This window comes from Hydra viridissima, unplaced genomic scaffold (assembly GCF_058129835.1).
Source record: "Hydra viridissima isolate aposymbiotic clone 2 unplaced genomic scaffold, HvirCarnegie_v1 scaffold_11, whole genome shotgun sequence".
NCBI classification, from domain to species: Eukaryota; Metazoa; Cnidaria; class Hydrozoa; order Anthoathecata; family Hydridae; genus Hydra; species Hydra viridissima.
In genome coordinates this window covers 9,282,345-9,301,379 of record NW_028324310.1, presented here as the reverse complement: position 1 = coordinate 9,301,379, position 19,035 = coordinate 9,282,345, and the positions used below count along the sequence as shown (strand labels likewise).

General features: G+C 28.5%; 1 protein-coding gene across 4 annotated transcripts in view; it reads left to right on the top strand.

The window, feature by feature from the left end:
- Nucleotides 1–12,273: 12,273 nt before the first annotated feature.
- LOC145191215 (intermembrane lipid transfer protein VPS13D-like) overlaps nt 12,274–19,035 on the top strand; it is a 37,512-nt gene continuing 30,750 nt past the window's right edge. For all 4 annotated transcript variants that reach the window (XM_090067720.1, XM_090067719.1, XM_090067718.1 and 1 more), the window contains exons 1-14: nt 12,274–12,634; nt 13,016–13,093; nt 13,337–13,443; nt 13,574–13,651; nt 14,045–14,254; nt 14,730–14,831; nt 15,312–15,553; nt 16,188–16,356; nt 16,451–16,552; nt 16,737–16,863; nt 17,890–18,021; nt 18,157–18,311; nt 18,445–18,539; nt 18,697–18,922. In XM_090067720.1, the coding sequence (XP_089923846.1) occupies nt 12,544–12,634; nt 13,016–13,093; nt 13,337–13,443; nt 13,574–13,651; nt 14,045–14,254; nt 14,730–14,831; nt 15,312–15,553; nt 16,188–16,356; nt 16,451–16,552; nt 16,737–16,863; nt 17,890–18,021; nt 18,157–18,311; nt 18,445–18,539; nt 18,697–18,922 (1,914 nt within the window). In that variant the 5' untranslated portion in view covers nt 12,274–12,543. The remainder of the gene's footprint in view (nt 12,635–13,015; nt 13,094–13,336; nt 13,444–13,573; nt 13,652–14,044; nt 14,255–14,729; nt 14,832–15,311; nt 15,554–16,187; nt 16,357–16,450; nt 16,553–16,736; nt 16,864–17,889; nt 18,022–18,156; nt 18,312–18,444; nt 18,540–18,696; nt 18,923–19,035) is intronic.

The window sequence follows — 19,035 nt, the reverse complement described above, 5'->3', positions numbered from 1 at the left end:
CTTGAACGGTGAACATATTCTCGCTATCACTCATGCGCAATTGAATAAAATTAGAAAAGCGTATGAATCTGGAAAAGGAGTCACACTCAAACTGAGCAGAAAACAATTATCATACAACTCGAAAGTTGAAGGTGGATTTATCGGAGCTCTTTTACCGTTATTAGGTATGATAGGCAGCACTCTTGCAACAAGAGTAGTCCCAGCTCTCGCCACCGGATTGTTAGCAGGAGTAGGCTCTTCTGCCGGTTCTGCTATGGTTGATAAAATTGCAGGAAGAGGAATCGTTTACTTGAAAAAGAATGGAAAAGGAATGAAGATAAAAACTTTAGGTGGAGAAGGATTGTTTATCACCCCATGGACTAAAAATGTTCACGGTGATGGACTCTTCATTAAAACTGGAAAAGGCTATCAATCTGTTGGAGCTGGTTTATTGCTCGGACCTAACTCGCCCTTTAATAGCATTCCCTTTTTAGGCGCCATTCTATGAAAAGCTATTGTTAAAAAATTCGGATAAACTTTTTAAGAAAATTAAAAAAAATGATCGACTTTCAATGGATTGACGTAGAAGGAATTGTTTTACCTAATGAAGCTTTAACTAACTTTCAATTGATAAAGGCTGCTAAACAGTTAAAATTAAAAAACTTTAGAGGTGTTTTTGTCAGGGATGAGTTACCAAAAAAGCCAATGAAAAAAGAATGTGGAATCGTGAATACGGGAGATTCAAGCACTGGTGGGTTTCATTGGGTGTGTTGGTATAAAGACGTTGACAAAAAATACAGCTTCGACTCTTATGCTCAGCCACCTCTTGTTGAATTGACTAAATACTTGAAAAGCCCGGTTTATTATAACAGTGAAAGAGTGCAATTTGGTAATACTTCTTATTGCGGTCATTTGTGCCTTTACGTCTTAAAAAAATTGAATGAAGGTCTTGACTTTCAAGAAGTTATCAATACCTTGTGGTGAAATTTTTAAAGAATAAAGTTTTTTAAAAATAACAAACCATGAACGTTATCCGATCACATCAGCATAACATTTACACCGAAGAGATCAACAAAGTCGCACTCAGCGCTAATGACGATAAAAGACACATCTTGCAAGACGGAATTCACACCTTAGCCATTGGGCACTACAAACTAAAACCGTGCTTTACATTTATGGATTATGATCAACTCTTCGGACATGATTAAATATAAACTCAGAACACAATGTCATCCTGAAAACATTAACTATAGCAAAAATCACAATGCAGAATTATAAAAAAAATGTCAATGTGGTATTAAGAAAATGTCAATGAGCCAGAATCGGCAATGTCTAGTAGTAGGGTCACCCAAGAGGAGCAAAATAATTTCCATAGTGTTTTGTGAGTATCAATGTATGCATTAAAACTTAAAAGTTTTAATGCATTCATTTTTTAACCGTGTTTTGAATTTGCTTTACGTTACTTAGGAAGCGCTAAAAGAACTTTTTTTAAATTTAATGCTATTCTGCCTGATTTTTCGAAACTTTAAAGATTAAAGAATATATTTTTGAGATTGGTTGATAAGAAATATAAATAAAAACAAGTTAATTATGAAAATGTAAAATGTTAGTTTTCTACATTCAAAGTTTAATTCTAGCGATTTTTTTAATACTGGACGATAGTGAAAACAGTCGATAGTAAACATCGAAAAGAAAAAAACCCTCAATAAATAAAAAAAAGTAAAGAAATTATCAAGAGAAACTAGGATCAATTTTTAGCATGAATGCATGCTCTGTTTCCTTCACGGTCCGCATTATTCGCAAACTAAAAGAATTTCATCTACGGCCATTAGTCGAGGTGTTCTATTCCATATTATACATTCTTTTTTTATGCCAATTTATATTTGAATGATTTTTTTTTAATTGCGCAAAGATACTTGCTTGTTAACTGCTATTTAAGCATCAAGTTAAGGCTCGACAACCTCACCCTTTTGTAAACTCATAGTAATTGGGAACTATCGTGATATTAACCTTGATAAATATATATAAAACACTGTATATTAAACGCCAGCTTGAACTCGATAGCCTCGTATTTTCAAGGTCAAAATGGAGAAATTTAAAAACATTGACATTTATAACTATTTATAAACAAAATTGCCTCAAAAATAGCCACTAGATTTTCTTATATATCTAGAATCACATTAAAACACCAACAGTTGAAAAATGATTGAAAATTTAAAGAAACATTTTTGATGGAAACGCACATAAGTTAACAAGCGTCGATGCTTAAATCAAAGAGCAATCATCACCTAAATTTAAAACTTCCACACAAAAGGTGCTAATGAAAATGGTAAATCTTTATACCCTATGGTACGTAGCAAGTACTAAAGGGTAGAAAGATTGTCCCTACATATAAGATGATAAATAAGGGGAAAAACTATTCTCCCCATCCCATCTTTAGATACAAAATCTTAAAAATAGTACTTTTTTGTGTGATTGTTAAAAAGATCGATGAAACATGTGAATATGTTTGAACAAATATGTATATATTTGTGTTTGCATGTAAATGTTGTAAATATTCGTATACTTACTATAAAAAGAACAATTTGTTTGCAGTACAATAATTATAAACTAGTAATTATCAACTCGTTTAATAGGGTAGAAAAGTATACATTTTAAACTGAACATAGTTTTTTACTTTTGGGAAGGACATACCATACACCTTAAAAAGTTGGAAATCTCTTTTTTTATGGTGTAATATTGACAATTTTTAAAGTCAATGAGATTTTTTCTGCTAAAATTGTTAAATATCAATAAAAACATTATCACTTATCAGCAACTATATTAATATAATACTGTTAATTAATCATCAAAATTGAGATCTTCTTTATAAAGCAATTAAAATACTTTTAAGAAACTCTCCAATAATATATTCAATATATGCAAGAAATCAATCGTGCTTAGGGATCCTTTTTTGATTTCAAGAAATTTGATAAAGTTCTTCTAATATACTATTATACTTGTTTGTCTTTTTAGCTCCTTAGATACAGACCATAAAGTTTTGTACATCCTAAAATTTATGGGAGAATCTTTTCTTTTTTGGAATACTTAAATATACAGTGCTTCCAGAAAGTATTAGCGCACTCGTAATTTTTTTATTATGGACAACTTCAAATCAATATAAATTGTAAAGTAATTTAAATTTTGAACTAATTTTTTTTTTAAATGAAAGGTAAAAGCAATGAAATTAAATTATAATGTCAAATATTGTCAACCTGCTAGTTTTTTTTATGAGTTAATTAGAAGTTTAATGACTACTCGGAAAAATGTCTGAAATTAAGCGTGCAAAAGTATTAGCGCACTTACAGTTTTTAAAGATTCTAAGAAAGTTTAATACTTTATGTGACCACCTTTGTTTTTAAGGCATGCCAAGACTCTACGCGGCATAGAATCTATAAGTTTTCTGATTAGTTCTTGTGGCACGGTGTTCCACAACTCTTGGATTTGCGTTTTGAGCTGCACCAAGTTAGTGGGCTTGCTTTTTTGTAATTTGCAGTCCATCCAACTCCAAAGATTTTCAATAGGATTTAAATCAGGTGAGCGAGCGGGCCAAGGCATTAGATTCAACCGTTTTTCTTCCATGTATTGCTTTATTGAGCGTGCTGTGTGGCAAGGAGCGTTATCTTGTTGAAATTGCCAGGTGGAGTCAGCCTTGAAAACGTCCATTGATGGCTTTAAATAATCTTCTAATACCTCTCTATATCGATGTTGATTAAGGCGATCAGTGTAAAGATGCGCCAGTCCATTGCTAGATCCAGCAATGTAGCCCCAAATGCCAATTGAACCTCCTCCTCCTTAAACTTTTGACATGATAAAACGAGGATTATATTTTTCGTTTTTGTATCTCCTCGCAACAACCCTTTTCTTGCGATTAATAATTTCAAAATTTGACTCGTCCGAGAAAATTACTTTTCTCCATTGCTCTACAGTCCATGCAGCTCTCTCTTTGCACCATTTTCTACGCTTGAGACGGTCTTTGATGCTTAATAGTGGCTTCTTTGTTGCAAGGTATGAATAGAGGTGTTTTTTCTTCATAAGCTTGCTAATTGTTGATCGGCTAACTTGATGTGCACCCAACGCTGTATTCAGGTCTGAGTCGATTTCGGCTATGCTCATGTTTGGGTTGCGTCTAGCGAGCATAACTGCTTTATTTTCGTCCCTTTCTAACATTTTTTTGGGACGACCAGAGCGACTTTTGTCTTTGACTGTTCCAAACTCATTATAATTTTTGAGCGTTGTTCTAACGCTGCATTCACTGATATCAAGTTGACGTCCGATTTCTCGATTGCTGAGACCACTTTTGTTCAGGCCAACAACTTGCCACTTTGTTTCAATTGATATGCTCCTTAAACCCATATTTTTGTTGTTGCAATTTTAAAGTTTTAACTAGCTGTATTTCAAATGATTTTCCACCACTTCAATTTATTCCTCTTATATTTTTTTATTGACTATTATTAATCAGCAGAGAGTTTTTAACAAAAATTAACCAAAAATGTTTTTCTCAAAGGAATTAAACGAGTGTGCTAATACATTTTAAATGAGTGCGCTAATACTTTTGCACGCTTAATTTCAGACATTTTTCCGAGTAATCATTAAACTTCTAATTAACTCATAAAAAAAACAAGCAGGTTGACAATATTTGACATTATAATTTAATTTCATTACTTTTACCTTTCATTTAAAAAAAAAATTAGTTCAAAATTTAAATTACTTTACAATTTATATTGATTTGAAGTTGTCCATAATAAAAAAATTACGAGTGCGCTAATACTTTCTGGAAGCACTGTATCACGTAAAAAATTATCAAAAATAAAAAAGTAATGATCGATTAATGCAAATATTTATTTTTATTATTATATTTCAAGTGTAATGGCCAGTCGCTTAATTATTTTCATAGTGTCTCTGCAGCTATTCTCAGCTTGTTTTTTTATCCTTTTAAGATTCCCTTTTTATTTGCAAAGCCAATTGACATGCTTTATGAAAATTATATATTTGTATTGTTTTGCTAAATTTCTTAGCAAAGTAAGTTGGGGCGAATTTCCTGTGATCAAAGCGTTTTGTTGTAGCCTAGCTCATAGAACACAGCCGTAGCCATGTTTGAATTCAAAACAAATAAGATATTCTAACGTCACAATGTAGTAACGGTTTTAATAAATAAGTTAAGGTTCACGATTCTAAATTCTTTATTTCTATGATTTATAATGCTATTACATACTAAAAAAAAATTATGAAAAAAAAAATTAAAATTTATGATGTATTTCCATGCAAGAAAACAAATCGTTTTCTTACAAGGAAATATATTTCTTTAAATCAAATAATTTCTTTAACTGACAAAATAGTTTCATAAAAACTATATCTAGTAAATGTTAACTATCTATAACTCCTCATTCTAAAGGAACTCAAGTACTTTAAGACTCCTATTTTAAAAATAAATTACAACATGGTTTATAAAAAAATAGTTTGTAAATTCAGAATCAAGTCATTTTTCGCAAACAACTTCTAGAACGTTTTTATATTCAGCCCAAATAAACTTTCCCTTGACTGAACCAGGTACCTAATGCTACATAATAAAAAAACCTTGGTAGTGCCTCTAAAAATGAAAAATAACCGATTAAAAACAAATAAATCAAACATTTTTCAATCTTGTGACGAAATTGCTCAAAACACCGAACTTAGAGATTGTGAAATCGCGTTTTTTTTAATTTAAGGCCTACTTTTTTCAATTCTCTAGATATTCAAGATATTTTTTTCAATTCTCTGGATATTCAAGAAATATTTTCGAAACTTAAACCCTTTAGAGAACACCAATCTAGAGATTGTTGAAAGATTGAAAAATGAAAAAAACGGTTTAAAGAATTAAAAATAAGAAGAAGAAGTAAGAAATAAAACTTCTATCACACTCAACAAACAGTTTTTATACTGTTACTCTTTCACTGTTCAACACCATTTACCAATGCAGGTGTCGTATTTTAGTGAAATATATACATATATTTGCATGTAATAAAAGAATAGAATCTGCATACTGCTCCTGGTAACTTTGGAAACCATTCAAAAGCAAGACTGTAATAAAAGAAGCTCATGAATAAACTGATCCAGGATAAAAAAGATAATGGATGTGTGATACAAGTGCTAAAAAAAAGAGAGGCAATCAATAAAAAACATATTTTTAATGTTTCTCCTCTTGGATCCCATTCGAAATCTTCAATAAAAGTACTTTATAATGTGTACAAAACAGAAAAACGAAGATAAAAATGATAGATATACAAGGCAATCACTTTGATGAAGTTATTGTATAAAAAAAAAATTAAATGTTCTAATAAAGGAACCATTGTTTAATTATTGACAACTGCACCCCCGTTTTGGTCGATATCAGAAATTGAAATGCTATTTAAAGAAAAGCAACTTTCCCACTATATAAAATTTTTATCTAAAAATGTAGCGAAGTCTGTAAAAGGTTTTATTACTCAAATTTGTTTTTTGAAGCTTTCACAGTGTTAAGGTCGGAGAAAAACTAGCTAAGTAACTCTATAACTCTAATATGATTGTTTTAAAACAGAAGTGTGTAATTTAAGTATTATTTAAAAAAGATTTTAAAAATTCTTGCTTTTAATCAAAAACATATTGAGTCTATGATCAATTTTAGTATACGTGGCTTGCGTATTTTTCAAGTAAGGGGGAGTTCTTCGTACCTTTTTCTATGGCACTGGGGACAGTTTTAAATTATATGCCAATTTAAATGCTCTCCACATAATTTTTAATGCAGTAACTGATTTGCACAATATTCAACTATTAAAAAAATACAAAAAAAAAAAAACACACACACACAAAACATTTACTGACTTTAGATTTACGTAGGTAATAAAGAAGTAAAACTTACAGCTGTATTGAAAGTAATAAACATCACCCAAAAACAACTAACAAGACTTTTAATTGATTGTGACGTAGTATTGGAAAATATTTTTACCAAATATATTTGAGTATTAAACACATTAATCTTACAGATGACACTGCCTAACTCCTAACCTACAATAATAGTAATCACTTGTATGACGTAGTTTGAGTGTTTAACTTTGCAAAACAACTAATTTAAAGTAAATAAATTTTCTATAAATAAAATAATTTCACACAGAAACCTAAGTCGTCTGTCTCTCATATTTACGAATGTTATTTACTTGTAAGAAAGAATGATTGACAGCCCTAGATTTATGATGGAAATTTTTTTAACGAGGCGTCAACAAATGATTTATATTTAGAATAAAGAATGTATCCAGAGATTAGATTAATACCCTAGAAACACCCTTTTGTCGGTATAAACAGCTACAAACTTAATACCCATTTGTCTAACACTCAGCTAGTAGTTCGTTTGTATATGGCTCGTGGAGTATTTTTTATGCAAAGATTTCAGATTACACGTCGTTTTTTGACAATTTATAGATTATTTTGCTGCTTAATTTAATTAATAATAATAATAACAACAGCAACAACAACAACAACAACAACACCAACAACAACAACAACAACAACAACAATAATAGTAATAATGATAATAATAATAATAATAATAATAATAATAATAATAATAATAATAATAATAATAATAATAATAATAATAATAATAATAATAATAATAATAATAATAATAATAATAATAATAATAATAATAATAATAATAATAATAATAATAATAATAATGATAATAATAATAATAATAATAATAATAATAATAATAATAATAATAATAATAATGATAATAATAATAATAATAATAATAATAATAATAATAATAATAATAATAATAATAATAATAATAATAATAATAATAATAATAATAATAATAATAATAATAATAATAATGATAATAATAATAATAATAATAATAATAATAATAATAATAATTGGCCGGTACGGTTGTAGTAAATTGCAGTGAAGATAACATGAATGCCTAAAACAGCTTTAGGTTATTAAACTGTTCTTTTTTTTTATTTAGGTTTACTCTCCTCAGCTAAAATGCCAATTCGAAGGGTGGGATGTTCGATGCTTGCCTACGTCATCCCGTTTAACGTTTTGATGAGATGAAATCGTCAGCCCCGACGTATCTGCCTTGAGAAATTCAGGGTTGTCGAAAAAAACGAGCTTAATAACGATAGCAAAAAAAACGACAATAAATGATAACGCAAATCCTCTACCAGACCTTAGTAGCTAAATGATCTAGTTAGTACCACCGGTTCACCACATTAGATGCACCAGTTTATCGGATGAGCTTTGCGATATGACACTTGATCTTAGCCATTAGGCCGAGAAGAACTGTCCTAGTTTTAAAATTAAGGCAACGAACAATTTAAATTAAAAATTTTTTAGCAATTTGAAATGAACATTAAAGAGCTTGTGGTTTCTTCATAATTAAATTATTCATAATTAATTCGTCATAATTAAATTATTGCAAACAAATTAATTCATTTATTACAAATTTAATAATAGAAATTAAAAACTCGAATTAAGATAATAAAATCGTTTCTACTTTTTTTAGCTTTTAGCGGAGGATAGCATTTTTCTGCTCTCTTTATTTCTTGCTTTCGAAGCCTTTCTAGAATGAAATATTCTCTTCTGAAAAACTCTCAATGAACTTCTTCATTACGTCAAAACAGTTCGAAGTTTCTTTTTTTCGTGCAATTGTTCGATTATAATTTAGAAGAAACATGCAATTGTTCAAATATAATTTAGAAGAAACATGCAATTGTTCGAATATAATTTAGAAATTCTTCGAATAAATTAGAAACTAAAATATTATTAAAATCACTAAAAACAAAAAAAACAAAAAAATAAAAAAAACAGAAAAAAGTTCAAAAAACGAATGATAATCGAAATGCAACCTTAATAGGATTTCGAGTACAAGCAGTGATCTTTTTTTTCCAATTAAAATCAATATTTTTCGTGTTAATAAGAATGTTACAAAAACACAGGCCATTGGAAATAGCAGTTCACTAATAAAACTCGATGACCTAAGTAAGATAAAGATAATACAAAAAAAACAAAAAACAAAAAAAAAAAAACACACAAAAAAAAAAACAAACTAGAAATGAATTTATCGCATAAAAAAAAAGTAGAATTTCACAAAAATTTATATAGTAAAATCCATAAATAAAATTTTAAAAGAGATAAGATATAGGTTAATTGATATAATGTATCACACATTTACATGCACATGCACATATATACAAATAAAAAAGTCAAAGAGGTAAAAGAATAAAGTTAAGCAACTATTTAAGAGTGAATTTAAAAACAGATTCTTGGAACTAAGGATAAAGTCTGTTTTTATGTTGTTTGGAAGGGTGTTCAAAGAAAGGATACACTAGTATGTAATGGAATTAATTCCACATCATGTCCTATTGTGAGGTGGGAGAATTAAGAAAAAACAACGATCAGTAAAGACGTACAAAAGATGACTCGTCAACCCTTTATATAAATAAATAATAAAGCGAAAAGAAAATAAGTTAACAATAGCAATTAAGAAAAGATATACACACGGAGACTTATTCAACCAGCCATATAAATAAACGATAAAGCAAAAAGAAGGAAAGTTAAAAATAACGACCGGAGAAGACGTACAAATTCGACAATTCATCAATCTGTCACGTAAGCAAATAATAAAACGGAAAGAAGAAAAGTAAAAAAAAAAAAAAAAGGGAAAAAGCGTAAACGCGAAGACTCATCAACCGGCCATATAAATAAATGATGAATAGGTATCGCAATGGAATACAACCAAAAGCTTATAAAAGCTCAAAAAAAGGTTTTACAAGAGGGAGACGGAGAGAAGGAGAAAAGAGGAGTGCAAGACAGAGTTTTAAAGAGAAGTAAAAGAGGTTTTAAGAAAGTTTTAAAAAGAATTTTAACTAGAGAAAATTTTTGTGATTGAAAAATATTTGGATAAACAAGAAGCTTCATAAGTGAACAAAAGAGAGAGAGAAAAAATTATAATCAGAAGAAATAAGGAATTAAACAGAAGTCAGAAGAAATGTTAAGCAAAGAAGAATAACAAGAAGTTTTGGCCGTTTCAAATAAAGAAGAGATATTCGTATAAAAAGATGAACAATAAAAAGAGTAATTGATAAAAACAGTGTTGAAAATAACAATTAGAGTAAGAGAGTATTATTTGTATTTTATAAATGTAATGAATAAAAGAGTGCTAACCATTACACACTAATAGAACTCTTATTAAGTTATATTGTATAATAGAATATACGGACGGTAAACACAACATTAACCCTTTAACGATTAGACCTTACCGATTCCAAGCCAAACTATCCACCCACACCGTCAACCTCGATCCCAACCTCCTCATTTACCTTCCACATAAGCCCAGAATCCATACCCCTAAATCCTAAATCTTACTACAGCTACACACTATAAAACAACTAACAAATAAAGCATGCGATGATTAAAAACGCCACCCTCACACTACTATTAAAGTAGTAATGAAATATGGTAGGAAGGAGATTGTGTTATTGATCCCAGACAAATGAACATTTTAAGGACTGGGTTAAGTCATTGAAACAAAGAACTTTGAATGTAAGATACAGGGAAAGTTAACGTAATGTTGAACTTTTGATAACCTGCCATCGGAACGGCTTAATTTGAGAGTAAGTTCATTTACATGTGTTTTAAATGAAATTTACTCAGCCATCAAAACGCCAAAATAAGTTATATCACTAGACAAGACAGTTTTTGACCACTTATTCTAAAATTTCAATATTTTGGAAGATTCTTTTTAGTTTTTTCAGAGAAGTTAGTTTGTTGCGAGAGCTTCTTATTATTTAAAGATTATCATCATTAACAAAGTGATACATATTTGAATATTTGATAAAAAAATTAAGATCATTGCAATAGATAAAGAGAAGACCTATGGATCCCTAAGGGATACCAATGCAAACGCGGTTAATATCTAAGTAGGTGCCATTTAAAGTAACATGCTGTTGAAAATTGAAAAGGTAAAGTTAAAAACAATGCCAGGGCTGCGTATATCATAATAGTTAAGCTTTTACAAGAAAATGTCATAGTTTACGGTGTAAAAAGCTTTTTATAAATCTGATGACCATGGCCGCGGAGAGGGGGTGGGTGGGAGGGTGGATGAGGAAGATTCCCGGGGCCCCGTGTGTGTACAAATAGTTTTTTTAAATAATTTTTAAAAGACTTAATTAGTTTTGATTTTTAAAAGATTTAAATAAATTTCATTTTTAATCTTCAATGACTAGAGCACGCTTCTATTGGTCCTGAGTATGTAATTGATCATAATGAGGGCCCCTTTAGAAAACTTCCCCAGGGCCCGAAGTTTCTCTCGGTGGCTTTGCTGATGACTCAACTTTTCTGCTTTTTTAAGACGAATGTGCTATCATCTATCTTAATGTAATTTTTTAACTGTATTTTTTTTAACAATTTTAACAGCAAATTTACAATTCAATTATTCTTCAGTTTTTATAAATAAAAAAATAAATAAATGACTTGCATGGCTTTGTGTGATATGAGAACTGTATTACACTTAGTTTCTTAATTTACAGCTATTTACCTTAGGTCCGATTTACGCTAGGTCCGATTTTCCAGTTATTCTTTTTGCACAGAAACACATTTTATGTAACTGAACTAATTTACATAAAAGGTTTATAAATACATTTAAGAAGAGTCCATTGCAAGAACGGTCATCCACACCAAAAAGTGAGACTGAGAAAATCAATATTTAAGTTTTGAAAACTTCTAATATCTTTATAAACCATGTCCGTTTCTATATCTTCTATATCAAAAATATTGGGAACATTCCAAGGCAACATATGCGTGTTGGCACCGGACATGTTGCCTTAAATTGCGGTTTTACGAAAATAGTAAGTAGCCTTGAAACTATATAAAAAAGGAAAGAAAATGTAAATATTTCATTCGCCGTCAGATGGTAATAAACAAAAACTATTTAAAATGAAATCTTTGCTATTACTTTCTTTATTAAATTAATCTTTCATTTTAGTAATAAATGGAATTTTGTTATTAAAACTCTTACTAACTCAACTCTGTAATGTGATGTGACTTTTTTTTTGGCTTAGAGGACTTGGACTAAATCCTCTCTTTCAAAGTAAAACTAAATTCGTTTTTTCAAATAATGTGTGCTTGAAATCAGGGTAGGTAACTCAAAAGTTTTTAAAATGTGACTTAACTTTCAAGAGGTCTACAAAATAAAATGTAAAAATATTACGTCATTACACAACATTGATAATTATTCAACAGAACAAAAATGGCTGGATAGAATATGTCCCGGTTTTTCACATGATATTTTTCCTGGAAAACGTGCTAGACAAACAAATCACTTCATTAATCGATATAACATCAAACTAACCTGTCCGCTCAATTTGTTTTACTTTTTTATTTATATTTTTATCTATTTAGAAGCCAAGATGAATAATTAAATTATAGAAAGTCATGTTGAAAACATTTTATACATGAAAGTAAACAATAAGCTTGAAAAAAGCTGTATTGTAAGGAAAGATAATGCTACAGTCACTAGCAGTTTGGTTAATAAAAACCTATGTTGGTGAATACATTGAAAACCTTAATGCAGAACAATTAACAATTGGTTATGGTAAGAATTATATTTACTTAAATATTACATTTACAAGAATTAATTTACTTAAATATTACTTACATTAAAAATGTTAAAATAGGCAGGATTGATGATGAAGTTAAAAATGTAAAATTCTATGTAGAAGACTGAAAAACATTGCATAATCATTTCACAATCTATTCAAAATAAACTAAATCTTAAGTTGTGCAGTAAATTCTCTTCTAGAAGATCATGTACCAAATTGATTTAATGCAGATTTTAAGGAAAGGAGATGAAATAGTTACAATAAAATTTTAAAGAGTTTTCAGTTTTAAATCTAGCTAGGGCCTTATCAGGGTCAGATAGTTGGTATTTAAGCACGCACACACTTGTTTCTCACTCTCTGAATTTTTTTTATAGGGGGTTTAGAGTTAGAGAATTTACTTTTAAAGAAGGATATATTCAAGACTTTACGTCTCCCATTCTCATTGTTGCAAGGTAGATTGGACAAATTTTTGTTTAATAGCATAACAAAAACTGTTTTTGTTTTGTAAAAAAAAGCTTTAACTTTTTCAGTAGTTAGCTAACAAGGATGAATTATGTTGATAATCTTATTCATTGTTTTAAAAGTGCACTTGTGTTTTCTGTAACTTTTTAACAAACCAAGTTGTTGAAAATAACTTTGTTTTGCAACCAATTAAATGGTATAGCAACATTTTTATGAAAATATTTTTTTTTAAGGAAATATTGGAAAACTAAAGTTAGTGATTCCTTATACAAACCCAAACACACAGCCATGGATCATCAAGATTGAAAAGCTTTCTCTAGTTGTAGAACTTAATGGAGAGGTTTTGCCAAATAACTTTATTATGATAAACTATTTACTGTAATAAATTATTTAAAGTAATTTAATTCACTTTCATTTTTGACTTTAACTTTTTAAACAGAAAATAATTTTTCAATGTTTATGTTGCTTAGGTCAATAATGCTACACCCTTTACAGAAGATGAAGTTTCAAAAAAGAAAAAACTGGATCAGCTTGATGCTCAACTTAAGGTTTTTTTGTTTTTAATATTATTTTATAGGAGTTATTTAGTTTAAAAGTGTCTAAATTTGAAATTTTGTCGTAGTAACAATTTTTCTGAAAAACAGGTTCGTGAACAACTGCTTTTCTACTAGACTGTATTTTGCTATAAATCATATACTCTTATACTTTGAAAATATGTTCTGATTTAACAACTGATGACGTCTGAGGTAAATTTATAAAAAAAGCATTTACAATACTGAAGACATTTAGTAAATGATAATATATAAAGATAATAAATGTTCTTGTAAAAAAATGCTTGAGACCTTTAATTAAACCGTCACAAATTGTTTTTTGAACATTAACATCAAATGAATGCAAGATTAACGAACTGTTTTTTAGTTTGTTATCTTTTCTATATATAGTCAAGTCTAAAAAGTCATGATGCAGGCAGTTGGTGGTCCTCTTCATGGTTCCCTTCACTCTATACTTCCATATCAACAAAAATTGTTGAGAACTTGCAGCTTGAAGTTACTGATGTACATATTCAATTTAAAGATTCCATTAATAATGAAAAGTTTTTGTTTGGATTAATGATAAGTAGTCTTACTGCACAGTCAACAAATGAAGAGTGGGTAAGTTACTTATTTTAACATTATTCTTATTGTTTGTAGTTTACTAACATATATTCAGCTAGATTTCTATTGTTTTATTTTGTATTTCACTACATGTAAAGTTCTGGGACAAAAAAAGTTTAAATCCTTTTTTCTAAAACTGAAAGAATATCAAGTTTTTTCTATGTTTTCAAACAGCCCTTTTAAAATTACTATAGATTAATAATTATCTTTGCCATTATTTCAAATTCATTATATTGAATTGGTTAGACTTGTTGCTAAAGCAAGCAAAAAAAAAAAGAATTGGAGTGTGTTTTTATATTTTGGTTCTATATTTATTTTTGTGGTTAATTTTAATGCTTGCATGAAATTCTTAAGATCAATGTGTTTAGCAAGCAATTCAAAAAAATGTTAAAAAATGTTTCAGAAATTTTTGTTCAATTTGTTATGTTTGTAATTACACAGAGTTCTTTTTTTTTTTTTTTTTTTTTTCTAGATGAAATCACAAACTGAAACAAGTTCTATTATTAAATACAAGTTAGTTGCACTTACTGATCTTGCTGTTTATTTAAATGACAGCCACTCTGATGTCACAAAGGTAAAATGCTGTGCAGCATTCTTATTAGTGCTTCATTTTCATAAATTAAATCACTAAGTTAATATCAGCAAATTTCTTAATGATAATATTGAGAAGTTCTAATACTGCTACAATCTAAAACAATTTTTAACCAGTGATCATAGTCCTCAAAGTTGCTACCATCAAAATGATTGAAATCAGTACAACAGCAATCACAAGCTGTGATTACTTCCTTGGTAACTAAAGCAGTGTAAATCATTTTTATAAAGATTGTAGTTGTGCTGACTACTGCATTAATCACTAAGTTGATCTGAAATGTGATGAATGCTACTGTGTTGCAAAACTAGCAGCAATAAAAATAAATAAAAAGCATAGATATCACAATAGCTGCAGTGTTTGCTACAACAGTAAATGCAGGCTTTGCATCAGATGCAAAAAATTAAACTTTGATGTTTTTTTTATCCAGACTAGTATAAAATTAAAGATTTTCATATTTAATAGTGTCCAAACTACATATTATCGCCAGTGTCTGCAGAAGCTCGAATCAAACGAAATTCATCAAAAGTATCTTTGTTATCAAAAGATGGTCCTCGTTTTAATATTCAATTTACATTGGACGACCTTATACTTGTTGTCCTTGAGAAACAGTATCGACTTTGTTTTGACATAATTGAGGAAATAAGTAGATACTTTCGAGCTTACAATAGAGCAGCAGAAAGACCAAGTGTTCAAGTCAGAGGAAAGTAAGTTATACATATTCAGTGGCACAGTGAGACATCAGAGATGAAGTGTTGATAACCTAAACTTATTGATCTTTTGAGAAGTTTTTACTCTCCATCTTCAATGTTTTTTCTTGTTTGACTGTGTCACTGGTTATAATTAGCTAACAGGTTTTAATTATTTTTGTAAACTTGTGTGTAAATAAAAAATTTTCATATAAAATATTTTGATATGTAAAAGAAATTTGAAGTTCTTATTTTTGTGAGAAAATAAAAATAAAACATTTTCAATTTTTTTTTTTTTAGCAAAGGTTAAATTTATTGTTCATTATTTTATCAGGATTTGTAGTTTTATGTATTGCTCTGAATGGAGCCCGACATACATTCCAATAAAATGTATTTTTTCTTTATCTAAAAGCTTACTTATCATCTGAATATTGATAGGTAATCAGAAAAAAATTTAAGAGAAGAAAATCTCCACAGTTTTTTTTTTTTTAATTTTTTATAAAACAGTTCATTAATAAATACTAAACATTTAAAAACACAGCTTATTAATTGTTTAACAAACATCTATTTTTCCTAACATCATTATTTTTAGCTGTTTTTTTTCAATATAATAAATGCTAAATTGAGATCTTTTGACATTTGTTTCACTTAGTGGATCAGCTTGGTGGTGTTATGCTATCAAGTCATTTTTGGTTCCAATTAAAGAAAAGTGCAGAAGAAGAACAAACAAATTTTTATTTAAAAGAATTAAAGATATAAATATCTATGCCAGACTCTATTCACAGAACTTGACAAATAATATTTTAACATTAAAAGAAAAGGTACTTTTAAAAATAAATATAGGGGATTTGACATATTTGTTTACAAATTTTTCTAAAGCTTTATGTATATAATTTATTGGCATTATTCATTTAGGATGAACTTGACAATATTGAAAAGCATATGACACTTGATGAATTAACAATTCTACGGAAATATATATTTTCAAAGGTGGAGAAAAATGTTCAAGCCAAAAAGGTTCTTTTAGTTTTAATTATAAAAAATGCAAGTGTAATATTAAAGAAAATTGTTTAACTATAAAAATTTGGGTACATATATTGTTACGTGATAAACTGATACAAATGAAGCCTCTGCACTATAAATTAACAAATTATTGTAAAACCTTTTTTAGCTTAACTTTTACTTAACTCTTTTTAATCAGAGTTTAACAAAATTAACTGGAAACAACAAAGAGACTTCTTGGAGCAATTGGGCACTGAGCTTCAACCCTTACTGGTCAACCTCTCAAGGAAAGGATGAGGCTCCTGAGCTTGCACCTATTACACAAGGTTTGAAGAGCATCTGATGTTTTGATTTTTTTAAAAATTAAAACATGTTGAATTTTTTTATGTTTATGATATTGAAAGTTTGAAATTTTATTTTGGTTTGTACCACAAATTCACATCATTACTGAAGGTTATTTGTGTAATGATTTAATATAGTATATAAAGATATGAAATATTATATAAGATGTATGTTATATGGTATAAAGTTGAATATATATTGGGTTATCCTATAAAATTTTTAAGAATCTTATTTGAAAAAAACTTTAAAACTGTCAGATTTAATATTTCAAATATATTATTAAATATATTTTAGTATATAAGTTAAAAATATATTGACTTTTGTAAATTAACTACAGTACACAGGTATTTCTGCCATACTCATAAGTTTGTTTATGGGGAAAAGTGTACTTTGAGTCTAAATTAAAAGACCTTTGTTTAAAGATCCAAATTACCTATGTGAGGTTTTAATCAAAAATGTATATTTTTTTCCTTGAAAAGATATATTTTACAATTACTTACTGGGCAAGTTTTTGCACTTTTTTTTGGGCACAACTTCTGTTATTTAAAAAGTTGAATTGTGATAATTTTTCATGATGATCTAATATTTTCTTTGTGGTATTGAAGACCAGTAAAGTTAATAAAATAGTAACTTTTTGTACTTTAACTTTGTAACTTTTTGTTTGATAACTCAGCTTCATGTAAGAAAAAAATTTGAAGTAGTTAGAGAAGTTTATTACTTATTACTAAAGTAAGTGATGAAATGATAAAGCTGTAATTATATTAGGTGAGTGATAAAATGAAGTAATAAAGTGGGTGATAAAGTGAGTGATAAAGTGAGTGATAAATAATAAAACTGTAATTATAGGTGTTTTTAAAAATTTTTTTATTATATCTGGTAAAATTTTTCTAAGGGTTGTTTTGATTTGAATCTTTTGAAAATCATATTGGCCAATCCAATAGCTATGTTTCTTTAATAATATATATTAGTTACCTAAAGTTGTTGTTTATTTTAATTATTTCTCAATTTAGAGGAAAAGCTTTTTCTTGAAGAACTACAAGAGACGTACAGTGAAGAGCAGTCTTTATTGAAAAGAGACTCTGTTTTTGCTCAGCTAGATTTTACTCTGAGTAGTGGTTCCATTGTTCTAAAGAATGACATAAGTATGAATTTTACAATTAGAATTAGTTCTGTTGCTCTCTCTGGAATGCATGTATTGTATAAATTACAAAGTTATATTCTTTTGAATAACTACACAGCAATTTAAAAGAATTTCAATTAATGAGTTTTTCTCTTAGAGATGAGTGAGATATTAAACATTAAGCTTAATCAACTCACATTTTCTTCTGAGCTTCGTCCAAAGCAGCATTCGTGGGAATGGTCAGCAGGTCTGAAATCATTTCAAGTTAATAATACCAGTGAAAGTGTATTTCCAGCTCTTATATGGCCTAAAGTATTGATTTTTATTATTTTGTTTTTATTTGTGCTGTGAATTATTACTTTTATTTGCATTTATTTATAGCTTTAGAAATATATATATTTTAAAATTTTATTAGTTAGGCTTTAATGATAACAATACTTTTTAGGTTTCAAAAAAAGGGAATGTTTTAGATGAAATTCACTCAAATTTTCTAATGATTAAATTTGGCCAAAAACAGATGCAATTCTCATCCTCTTACAAGTTATTGCTTACACTTTTTAAAAGTTTTTTTTTTTTTTTTTTTAAATTAAAAAGAAAATGTTATTATATTGATGTTTCAATTCACAATTAGCAATTAACAAATGTTTTTCATTTCACAGATTAGTTGTATTTGTTTGTATGTATTTTATATTTCTAGACTATCAGTAATTGCCCAGCCATTAAACATTGTGTATTCAGCAGATATTCTTGCAGAACTAAAGGACTTTTTTACTGTACATGAAAAGTCTAAATACAAATTAAGTACCATGAATATGACGTACCGCCTTCGCAATGCAGTTAGTTCTCGAATAGAAGAATTCAAAACTGCTACAAAATCAGAGTTAGTAAATGTAGTCGGAGACTTCACAAAAGGATACACTCAAGTATGTTGTTTGTTCATATGCAAAATACCTTTTTATCTTATGAGGTTTAAACATAACATTGAAATAATTGTATAGTTGCAAAATATTTTTATTTTTTATTTTGTGAAAGTTTT